This window comes from Nothobranchius furzeri, chromosome 9 (genome assembly GCF_043380555.1).
Source record: "Nothobranchius furzeri strain GRZ-AD chromosome 9, NfurGRZ-RIMD1, whole genome shotgun sequence".
In the NCBI taxonomy this organism is placed as follows: domain Eukaryota; kingdom Metazoa; phylum Chordata; class Actinopteri; order Cyprinodontiformes; family Nothobranchiidae; genus Nothobranchius; species Nothobranchius furzeri.
The window spans coordinates 56961027-56973412 of NC_091749.1; the positions used below are offsets into that span (position 1 = coordinate 56961027).

At 41.0% G+C, this 12386-nt stretch overlaps 1 protein-coding gene across 2 annotated transcripts in view; it reads left to right on the plus strand.

Moving 5' to 3' along the window:
* LOC107395763 (chromodomain Y like 2) overlaps positions 1-12386 on the plus strand; it is a 127958-nt gene that overhangs the window by 108901 nt on the left and 6671 nt on the right. Inside the window, exons 4-7 of one of the 2 annotated variants that reach the window (XM_070554961.1) lie at positions 11695-11743; positions 11828-11867; positions 11953-12163; positions 12243-12386. In XM_070554961.1, coding sequence (XP_070411062.1) covers positions 11695-11743; positions 11828-11867; positions 11953-12163; positions 12243-12386 — 444 coding nt within the window. Of the gene's footprint in view, positions 1-11694; positions 11868-11952; positions 12164-12242 lie in introns of both variants that reach the window. The other variant, XM_070554960.1, reaches the window with a different exon arrangement.

Consider the following 12386-nt stretch of genomic DNA (forward strand, 5'->3'; position numbering starts at 1 on the left):
AATTATGTTGTTACTTTAGAAAAACAGACCTTTTTCATTTTTTCAAGTGAATGTAATAAGCTTTACATGCAAATTATTTTGTTCTTAACTCCTGTAGAAAATGTGCTGTCCAGTACAAATATCTGAGACATTAGATTTTGTATTTCCATCCTTTCTAAAGCTCTGTACCATCAGGCTGATGTCTAACATAAACCAAGGATTGGTTCTTTTCCTTAATTATGTTAATGATTTGCTCCTGGGCTTGGATGCAGTGTTGTGATTCATAAAACACTGTAAAGTCTCTTGGAACATTGCATTTGTAATAACAGTATTTTGCTTTTGATGTATATCCTTGAGTTTTTGTGTTGTGGGCTGTGAAGATGACACCCTGCCTTGTACTTTTATCTTTGTGTCAGTCCACTTGTCGCAAGCAGCACCGAGAGATCAAGCCAGAATGAAATACAAATAAATCGCAGACATCAAGTGAGTTGTTCTTTATGCTCTTGGAACTGAAATGAGGGACATGTAGGCATGAAATTGGTACAGTGAAATAGTTTCTGCCCGTGTCACCATACGGTATGTGTTTATCAGAACACATCTAAAATATCTGCCACAGACGTTTTGTTGTTTTTAGATGTACTCTGGGTTTTGTTTGTGTCAAATCAGAAAAATTATCATTTTGTTGAACATGAGGTGTGATTTTGATATCGTGCATGTGCTTCAGTTGTCATATAAAATAGATATTTTTCCCATATTTTGCATATAAGTAAAGGAACTCAGAAAACCCTTTTTACATATATGTTCTTTTGGCTACTTCTCCAAAGCACAGCCTGAGTGTACGGAGGCCTGTTATAGAACCATATGGAGTCATGCTCGATTTTGTTTTGGTTTTGTTGTTGATTTTTGGCCCTTAGTCAAACTGGAGTGTTTCTGGGGGCCGTCATTCTACCTAATCACTTAGAAAAGCTCTTTGGTTATTTTGGCAATCAATTTGGCTGCTTCCTAGATTTCTTCTAATATGCTAAAGGTTTCCTGGTCATCAGTAACAAGCAGGTTGTTCACTGTCTTGCTTCTCCCAGTTCAAGGCCTTGAAATGTTTACATTTGCAACGTGATAAAGAGGGTTTATCTTCTTTTGAATGTGATAGAGCACAGTCTAATGTGAGTGGGCTGTCTCAGAGCCCCTCCAGGTTGAATATTTTTCTGGCTTGTGAGATTATCTTTAATGTGTGTTATAACTGGCTTGTGGATGTACAACAGAAAAAAAACTACTGAAATTGCAAATCCAAGAATGCACTATAATAAGCAGCATTGTTACAGGCCTAGCTTTCCCCTCCCCTCAGCTACAGCAGCCCTTAATTGTCTCGTGCATCGTGTGCAGACAATAATAACAAGTGAGATAGTGTGCTTCAACGACATTGAAGACAGAACTTTGTGCCATACCACTTTGCAGTTTACTGATGTTGAAGCTGAGAAAATTCAAGGTTGACTTTCTAAGTATTTTTTCAACATGCAAACTGTTCAAATTATCTCTATGTAAACCAGAAGATGCATTTGAGCACCGTCTCTTTGAGGATCACCTAAGCATCTCACAGGAGTTGTTCAGTCAGTAGTGCAGTCTAGCTTCATTCCAGATAGTGATGAACTTGAGCCAATAAAAGGGAGAGGATGCTCGCTGCAGAACCACAAAGGCAGAGCTGCACCAGAATCAGCCCTGCCCATTCCATCTGAGAAAGTCCAATTTCTTCATTAGTTTAGAACAGGGGTGTCAAACTCAAATTCACACTGGGCTGAAATGAAAATCTGGGACTAAGTTGCGGGCCAAACTTAATATTTTTTGAAAAAGTGACGGCAAATTTGTAAATTTTCTTTATCAACATATATGCAATTTTGAACCTTTTAATTTGGAAACAAACTTATTTTTGAATTAACACTTGATGTGGAATAACCAAATTACACACAAGCAAGTCAATTTTAAATAAAACTCATCAGTGGTATTCATTACTTTTGGTATATTCAGCATTTTTAAAATCTATTCAGGATTTATGTTTTCTTGTTTATTCATTTTTCTTATTTTTCTTCTCTTTTTTTTTCTCCTGTAATAAGTGTCATCACTGCTGTGACGTCTAGCTTTCCCCACTGAGGAACAATAAAGGGATTTTCTATTCTATTCATCTATCTGCAGCCTATCCACTTACTGTTTACTGTAGGTTAAGTCTTTTCTGACGGGCCAACAACAAAATAAAAGTATAATTTTATCTTAAATGAAAATGCAATATCTCACCTGTTAGCTTTCATGTTTAGGAGCAGAAAAAGAGGATAAAACCAAAATATTTAATTCTCAGTTTGCTCCACTGATTTACTGTGATGCTCACCTGTTCCAGCCAGATACCTGGGTTGAGTTCTGAGCTGAGGGTTGAGCTCTGAGCTGAGGAGACTCCTGTTGTTTTGTTCATCTTCATCATAATAATGACAACATTAGATGACAACAGGTGCTCACATAGGTTTTTGCCGCTGAACATGGAGAGCGTCTGAGCAGCTTGACCACGTTTTTGTGAGTCGGGGAGGGAAAATAAAAACTACAGCAGCCACAGAGTCATGCTGATTTGAGCGTGTCCCTGCTCGCTGGAGTTATATCAGCTCTGTCTAGGGATGGGTACCTTTGACATTTGAATCGATCCGGTACTAATTCCCAGTACCTACGAATCGATACCGGTAGTTAACTGTACCAATTTTCGATACTTTTGAGTGTTTATTATTTTAATTCTCTTTTATAATTAAATATATATTTTTCTCAATATATAACAATATTTGATATATATCACAATAAATAACATTCAACTATTTGTATTAACATTGTCCTTGTAGTTTTATAAGCTGATAACTAAACTAAAGCAAACATCTTTACTGTGAACTAAATTTACTGCGTATCTTCATTCCTTTTGCCGTCTTTTTTCATTTGATTTTTCCTACTGGGAAGTTAGAAGAAAGTGAACGCACCATTAGCTGATAACAATGTTGGAAATGGAAGCTAACATATCAAGCTAACCTTATCTTTAACAGTTTATTTAGCTGCTGGAGCAGATTTAAACGATGATGCCTCACACTTAGATTGTTGTCGCTGGTTTCATCTTCACCCAATCACCCGTCGCATTTAGTAAAGTGAAGCCAAACTTTAGAGCACGTTCATGTTCTAGTCGGAAATTCAGACTTCCGAGGAGAAAACGAACGCACCATTAGCGAAACGGAAGCTAACATATCAAGGTAACGTTATCTTAAACATTTTATTTACCTACCGGAGCAGATTAAGATGAGGATGTCTCACTTAGATCATTGTCTGTCGCTGGTTTCATCATCACCCAGTTACCCATCACATTTAGTGAAGTGGACCCAAGCGTTAGCGTGCGTTCTTTCTACCCGTGCTGCTCTGTTTACAACTCGCTCACAGGGACCGACGACATAACGCTCTTGCGCATGCGCAGCTGTCTTGGCAAGTTCTCGTTATGGACGGGTACCAAAACGAAGCATTGTTTGAAACGACGTGAATCGGTGATCGGTCGGTACTATGGAATTCTTTACCCATCCCTAGCTCTGTCTGGAAGTTAGTTGGAAAACTTTCTCTTTCAGTCGTGAACACATTACTGAGCAGTTAAAAACTCTGCAAACTACTTATGAAATTACTTCTATTGGGACACTGTCGGAAAACCCATATATACCATCTACAAAGACACACTACATGTCACATGATATATAAATGCTAGGCACCGACTGTTCTGTAACAGATGTAGTGGTGAAGTGGCTATGGTGTCAGACTGGCATTTGGTTTTGCACAGGTTTGCCTCCCGGTAGCGGTGTTAACTTGTTTTTCTTATTTTCTAGCTACACTTGCCAGTATTATGTTTTCAACCCTTTATTGGTGTCATGGGCTGTGCTGAGCTAACCTCTGTCTGGTCTGAGTCTTTCTGTTTGCAGGTGGGCGTGTCCCTGAGAGCAGCTACTGTGAATCTTCTCATCAGAGGTCAGGGGATTTAAGGAGCAGCGTGACAACTCACCAGTGCCGGATGATTACTCAGTATTGGATAGTATCTCGCCTGTACTCTGCCTATCTCTGACTTGTTGTCTCCTGTGTTCCCTGCTTGCCTCATACTTTCCTGCCCTGTTCCTCTGACTCCCCCCCCCCCCCGTACCTCTCGTTCATTTGACTGCACTCCTCTTCAAGAAAGAAACTCCCGGAATCACCCTGCCTGCCAGCCACACCGCTCACCCTGACCACCTGCTCTCCAACGCTCACCTGCCCCACTTGGATACTTTGGATTCCTGCGCTCAGCTCCCAGCCATCATCTCTGCCCCTCACAACCATCTCGCTCAGCCAGACCTGACTCGCCCTCCTCTCACCCCGTTTATTTGTATTTTCCTGCAACTACTCATCATTGTCTCTGCTACAGAACGCTATTGGACCCTCCCGAACCCCAGACATTCACCTGCACTTCTACCAAACAAAATAAAGACTTTTTTACTCACCTTTGCCTCCGTGGTGATTCTACATGTCGTGGGTCAAAAAACTACACCCCAACATGACATTTGGTAAACTGTTTAAGGTCTAATCAGTTTGTTTTATACATGTTTATTTTATTTAGCCGGTTTGCGTCCATGTGTGAGCAGAGAATGAACTAAAATTCATCTCAACTCAACTTAAGCTTTATTCTAAAGTGCCTTACAGGCACAGGGTGACACCAAAGTGCTGCACAGACAGACATGTATTAGTAATACCAGGCAAGGATTAAAACAAGAATAAGAACAAATACTAAAAAAGAAATTAAAAGAAATAAAAACAGCATACAAACTGATCTAATAAAAGAAAGTACAAGCAGACTAACGGCCACGGGTAAAAGCCAGATCAAACAAAAACGTCATTAGCCTGATCTTAATAACTGTCACCGATGGTGAAGCAGCTAAAAGGTAACTCATTCCAGAGTTTCGAGCCTGTCACCCCGTCTCCTCTCATCTTTAAACGAGTCCTAGGAACTGTGAGAAGGAGACTATTGGGTCATTGAGTGAAGTGCCTGTGCTGGTGTATATGGATGTATCAGGGTCTGCAAATGTGTAAAAGCCAGTCCATTTAATGATTTAAAAACCAATAAAAGGACTTTAAAACGAATCTGGACACAGGCAGTCAGTAAGGATTCCAAGACCGGGGAGAAATGGTCAAATTTCTTTTTTCCCACCAAAAAATTTTCTGCCGCATTTTGCACCAGTGCAAAAAGCTGTTTAGGAATGACCAAATTCAAAGAACTTTTAGAAACATAAAATATTTTGCAGAAATTATCAATAAAACTAAAATATAAATAAAGTCTGTTTCAGCTGGCTAAATAAATTACTGCCAACCCTACCTAGGGTGGAACTGCCGTCAGCACAGGGCAAAACAAAACAGTCAAAGAAACATGCCACCAGACTATCATATAAATATAATTTTTGCCTAAAGGGCTGCTGTAGACGCGTTTTGTCGGGCGGCCGTAAGGAGAGATTCGCTGAAAGCAACCTTTTCATTTCAGATTTTTTCATGTAGCAAATTATATTTATTGTGCTTAATTGGAACATAGAACATAGTATTAACAATTGTAAACTAGTAACAGCCATAATTCCATCGCCCCTTTGTGTGTGCTGTAGCCAGGTGTAATTGGGCCTTAGTTTGCAATAAAGTTAATAAAAAAAAAAAACAGAAGAAGTCAGTGGGTTGGGCTGAGTTTGCATGAATGGGCGGGCCTGACTCTGGTGCAGCTTCACCTTTGTGGTTCCGCAGCGAGCACTACTAAAAAAAGATGTTCGGTATGTGGCTCAGGTTTTCATCAATGAATTAGATCCTCTTGGTCTACATATATACATCCCTGAGTTTTATTATCCACTTAGTTGTTGCATGTTGTTTCTCAGCTGGTGCCACTATTTAAAGTAACAGAGAGCAGTTTCCGGCTCATCCACTCTACTGGTTTCAAGTGGAATTACAACTACTGTAAACAACCCATTCAGCTGCCCGCTGTAGCTAGCTCTACCAACAAACTAAGACTAACATGGGCCAAAGCCACAAATCGAAATGATCCACACTGTTGGACAAACAATATTATTACTTATAATTTCAGTATAGCAACAAAGCCAGGTCACTATCAGTCTGTGATTTAATAGCCTTTTTCAGCTTCCTCAAACTAGTGTAAGCCACGCCGATGTTTACTCCAGTTTCAGCTCTTTGTTTCACCTCCAAAGACATTACTAGCTAACTTTTACTTCCAGGCTCTGCCATGATGGCAACAGAAAGCAAACTTCTTATTTTTCTTCTTCTTGTGCTCTTTATCCACAATCAGCAAACTGAAAAAGCTAATGGCACAGAAAATGGCTAACAGCTGTAATACAGGTATAAGAGTGCCCCCTAGAACACCTACCCACGCCACAAAACTGTCAAGTGCATTATCTGGCCAGCAGAGGGCTGAAGAGTGATGTAAAATATGAAACCGGTCAAGTTTCAAACCCAACTGTCACTCAAATCTATGTTAAAGCTCTAGCTTACAGTTTAAATAAATATTTAGTGTTACTTTGATATCAAGATGTCTGTTGATTGCACACAAGTGTCACTTTGAAGCAGCTCTCTTCTGTTGCCAAGCGGAACTAGCATCTGTTCATCTTTGCCTCATTTTTGAGAATCAGATTTTAATTAGTTTCACTGAACTAACATCATTTTTACACACACACACACACACACACAGCTGTTTTGCCCTCACTCCAGAAGACATTGCATTAAGTGAAATGATGATCTTGTAGAACTCCACTGACTAACAATCCCAGTTACATCTCTAACCTGATTTTTTTTTTTGGCTAATCTGCACCTTCATTGAGGAAAGGCAGCTTTTTTCTCTTAAGCAAGGAAAACATTTGCTATAGTGTGTCTGTATAAAATGATTTATCTCCCAAAAAACACAAGTAAAACAAATGCACACTCAGATGGTGCGTTAAAATGAAACCAAGGACAGATTATGTGCTTGGCGAGATGTGGAGAATTAAATTCGCTTTGAGGTTGGATGATTAATATGGGTCAGGGGTGATAATCTGATTAAAATGCAGCCACAGCGTGTGCTGATTGACTATAGATGATGATGTGGATGGGAGCTGAGGTTTCCCAGGAACAGACAGGGTCAACTCAATTCACTGAATTAGCCTTTAACACTTTCCTGGGTCCAGTTTTAAAATGCGTTACATTGCAAGCATTCTGCAAGGAATATCTAGTCAATTCTGAAGTGTGTTTCTGTGTTAGAATTATAATAAATGACTATCTTACCTGCTCTAGACACGTAGCTTCCTGAACAGTTTGTTCTGGGTAAGAGTTTAGGACTGATGAGCTAACGGCTTTTCTGAGTTCAGCCAAGACCTAATGCTACCATTTAAACTGTCTCATAACGGTCTATGCAATGTTTTTATAAACCTTTGCACCGCAGCCAGGTTGGCTTTTAAATAATTGCTTGAGTGAAATTCTGGGGGTGATCATGAGTATCAATAACACCACCACATGTGATGCATCCAAGTTTGTCAGGAAATGTTTAACCCTTCTGCTGAAGTATTCCTGTGATGCAAAGGTGAGGATGAAGTGAAAGGTTTGTGAAAGAATGTTCGCATGAAACACAATCAGTATGGACTAAATGGATCCAACTCCAATAAAAGACATTTTAAAGTGGCAGTGTGTAGTTTCCTGGTGCAACAGGGCAGTACATAGATTTCAGGGTAGTTTTACAACATGTTCACCGTGACTGTTGCTAGTTTAAAAAAAAACGTTACATTAAATGTTGTTACATGTGGAGCAGGAAGCTTGCAACTTCAGCGTGACTAATACGACTTTGATGGTCTTTCAGTAAATTCCATCAAAAGAAGTAATGCATATTGTAGTTGTCTGGCTCTGTAAATTCTGAATCTGCTCGGGGTCCTGCGTCTGCCGATTATGTCATCATACTACATCAATACCGTAATATCTATTTTTTTAATTCTGTTCTTTCACAAATGTTTTGGAAAGAATTTAGCAGTTGTGTCATCATATCCATGTTTCTTACTGCCTAACTGTTTTTGAACGCGGTAACGTTGTAAAGTCGTATATCCAGCCCATCATCTAGTGTGTAGTCATCGACTGGCACTGGACCCCAAGCCGGCCAGAAGGAAACATGGCGTCTAATATGACCCCCCCACCACCACCACCCACCACACCTACCACCCCCCAAAAGATGATAGACCCGCACACTATGTACTGTGGACCTGATTTTTTATGGTTATAAGTTACGAAGCCGCCAATATCTTTCAACAACTGGACATCATTTTATTCATTTTCAACAACATTTTGTTGGGTTTTTTTCCCAGACATTAACAGTAAAAACACATTTTCTCTAAAACAAAAGCAAACCACTTTGATCTTGGCTACATGCACACTTACGAGGAAGTTAACTATTTATCAGAACAGAGGCTGTTCAGTAAGCCATCCACAACATGTAGATTTTCCACAACATTTAAGAAGTTTATCTTTCTAATTTAAACAACCATATTCATATTTTTACAAATGTTAAATGTTGTGAATTTAATTAGTTTTGTTTCATGAAGAGATGCATTGCAGAGTGGAAGATGCATAGTCAAGTCTAGTTTTTCTGCCAGTTGCCATGCTGTCTGTGGGGAAAAAGGACCAAAAAATAGCTCAAGATGTGCATAGAGTTAGCATGTAAATATTTCACTCACACTCTTGCTCAGATATGAATTTTAGGGAGCTGAAGGATCGATTTTCTATCGGTCTGAAACCTTCCATGAAACAAAAATCCCAATTTTTCCATTTCTGGTGAGAAGACATCATTAAGAGAACTGAAATGTTGAATCCAGACAGAGCTAATATAGACGTGCATTTCCTGTTCAAGAGGAAGAACTGTAATGGTCGATAGTTTTCATGTTCTGTCATCTGTCAAGTTGTCTGGTCCAGCTGGAGGCAAAAAGTTTAATCATCTTGATCTGTTGTTCTAGAGCAGGGATTCCCAAAGTGTGGTGCGAGCTGCCGCTAGGGGGTGCGCGAGGTGAAAAGTGTAATGGCTGCGGAGCTCAGAGAAGTCTGTCATATGTCACCATTAGCATAGAAACTCATTTGTGGGCGGGCCAAAGAAAAAGTAAGTGGGCACAATAAATGTAATTGAAAACAAGTATATTTTTGCGCGCGTATGTCCTCCACATATGCCCTAGCTTCATAATAACAATGCGCCGAGCTTCAGCACTCTGGCCTGCGCACGCCGATATGTTCCGTATTTGATCATTTTTAACGATGTTGGAGAAATCTGAAGGTGGGGAGTCATTCTGGCAGATTGTAATTAACACCTATCTCATGCAGGTGTTCTGACATTGTAAACCTCACACACAGAACATTGTGGATGTAACAAAATAACAAGAAATGATTCCCATTCAGGCTATTGACAGCGCGCTGAAGATCTGAAGTTCAGAGTGCGTCTGTCAGAGGTCAGACGTGTTCCAGCAGAACCACGGCTCACGGGTGCACAAGTGAGCACATCTGGGCTGGGCAGAAGGAATTTTACAACATTGGTTTAAATAGCGCGAGACGCGGTGACTTGAGCGGCTGTGCCGCGCGTGCGCTCACACACACACACACACACACACACAGATTCAATAAGCGCACACGCTGCTTTAACTCCGGCGAGCCGTCAGACTGAAGGCAGAAATGAACGCTGCCTCCACCGTGATAAAAACTTTTAAGAGGTTATTTTTCATTCAAGGTCAAATTAAGATATTAGCTTGTGGGATGAGTCAGGTCCGCTCCAGCCAGTGACTCCTAATGAACCTGACCACAAGTCCTGTTACTGCAGCATTTGTTATTCCGGTCCGCATGACAGCGGATCACAGATTCAGCCACACCATAAAACAGCAATGAGTCGGTCTGAGGTAAAAGTGAACATCATGGCTATATCTTGTCCCCTATTGACATTTGATTATGCACAAGTAGGTGACCAGCTCAGGTTTACGCAGAGCAGAAGGAAGGAGAGCGCTCTGGCCGCACAGGTTAAACGTTCCTACTTTAAGAAAACCGTTAAATTGCATTGTTTATGTGCTACCTGGGCACTCTAAATATTTATTTAAAATGAAATCAAAGGAAATTGTAATGGTATCGAATGCTTATTATTTACTATTTAAAAAATGAAAGTGATGGGGAATTTTTTTAACCCTCTCTGTTTAGCTTGACATCTGATATATATATATATATAGAGAGAGAGAGAGAGAGAGAGAGAGAGAGAGAGAGAGAGAGAGAGAGAGAGAGAGAGAGAGAGAGAGAGAGAGAGAGAGAGAGAGAGAGAGAGAGAGAGAGAGAGAGACATGCCCCGATGTGGGGGCTGGGGGGTGGGTGCGTCGACATGGTCGGGACATAGAAGGGGGTGCGCGGCTAAATAAGTTTGGGAACCACTGTTCTAGAGCTCTAACCTGATATCACATCATGCCACATTCATAAGAATGTAAAGAACAAAAGCCAAAGGGTTCAGATGAAGGTGACTGGACTTCTTTGGTCACTCAAGAAACCAGAGAAGCCCAGTTGCCTTCATTTGAACCCGCTGGCTTACCATGACCTGGATGACTGAGAACCTTCACCAGCTTAAAGAACAAAAGAACCTAGAACAACTTCCAAAGAAAGAAATCATCATTTGAAATCTGCATTTTGGATTAGTCCCTACTGCACACTGGAAGCAAAAGCGGCACGGAACAGAAGCAAAACGACACCGCTTCAAATAGAATTCATTATAGTCTACGGAGTGTAACAAACCAGCCACGACGCGTCCCAGAAGCTGCACGCCGCACCTATAAAGATAGGGTCGGGTTCTATTTGTCCCGCGAGTCGCTTCTGGGATGTGTCAATTACCGCAGTTAACATAGGGCTACACAGGAAATTACACACAGTTTCAGTGTAAAATCCCCGATAATTTTCAAAATAAAATTATTGCAGATATGCAATTTCATATATATGAAGCTTACGTGTGACCTAACGGCTTATTTACTCACAGCATCATTCCAGAAGTACAGCGATGTGTTTTCACGGCTTTCATCCTGGTGGTGGAGAGGAACAACTGCATGTCATCAAACAGCAATAGCAAATGGGATTTCCTTCTTTTTGGTTTAATGGCAGATTGCATAAACAACTACAACCTTTGAAATCTCGAGAGATCATGTAATCTCGCATGGAGGTTTGCGGAAGTCTCAAGGGATTTTGTGATCTCGCGATCTTGTTTCCCTTATTGCTCCTTCCTGTCTATATAAGCCCTGTCTTGTCTCTGTGTTGTGTCAGTCCATTGTGTTGTTGTCAGCGTTGTTACTCGTGCTCCGTGTGAGCTTTATGTCTCCAGGTTTTTGGTGCTCTAAGAGAGCTTTCGGTGTCCTTTGTTCAGGACTTTTTGATTCCTGACTGGTGCTCTGAGCTTTAGGTGTCCTGTGTTCCAGGACTTTTGGATTTTTGGCTTGCTGCCTTTTTGGATTTACTTTTGTTTTTCATTCTGCAATAAAAGGATTATTTACTTTACATCATCTCCTGCCTCTTGTCGTCTGGGTAATCTGCACTTTGGGTCCTAACCATCCCTGCAACGTGACAGTCAACAGCCCAACATTTTCAGAGGGAAGGCTTTGAATTGTTCATTAATCCTTGGTTGTTTTTTTTTTCTAGATTATGAAGGAAGTTTGTCGAGCTTTGGGTAATGCAGCTGCTGATGATAGTAAGTTATTACTGCTCAGCTCTGTGGGGACAGTTTTCTGTAGTGGCCTGGAGCCGTCCTACCTAATAGGCCGTCTGTCTACAGACCGCAGGAAAGAGAGCAGTCGCATTGCAGAGGCTGTACGGTAAGATGTCTGTCCACTGACTTTTTCATTACAACATGCAGCTAATCTGGTAAAAAGTGCAGAGTTCTTCTCTTCACCCCTTCAGGGACTTTGTGTTAGCATTTATCCACTTCAAGAAACCCATTGTGGTGGCGATAAATGGGCCTGCCTTGGGTTTGGGGGCTTCTATCCTCCCTCTGTGTGATGTCGTTTGGGCAAGTGAGCGGGCCTGGTTCCAAACGCCATGTGCAGCTCTCCACCTCACACCCTCTGGATGCTCCTCTTACACCTTCCCACAGATCCTGGGTGTAGCTCTGGTGCGTCGCAGAAAATATTCCCATTTCTTTTAAGTCTACCTCCTGAATAATTTATCATCAACACTTCCCTCTGTTGCAGGCCAACGAGATGTTGTTTTGTGGAAGAAAACTGACAGCTCAGGAAGCTTGCAGTCGAGGTCTGATTTCACAGGTCTTCTGGCCGACAACGTTTAACCAAGAGGTGATGCTACGTGTAAAGGAAATGGCATCTTGCAGTGCTGTG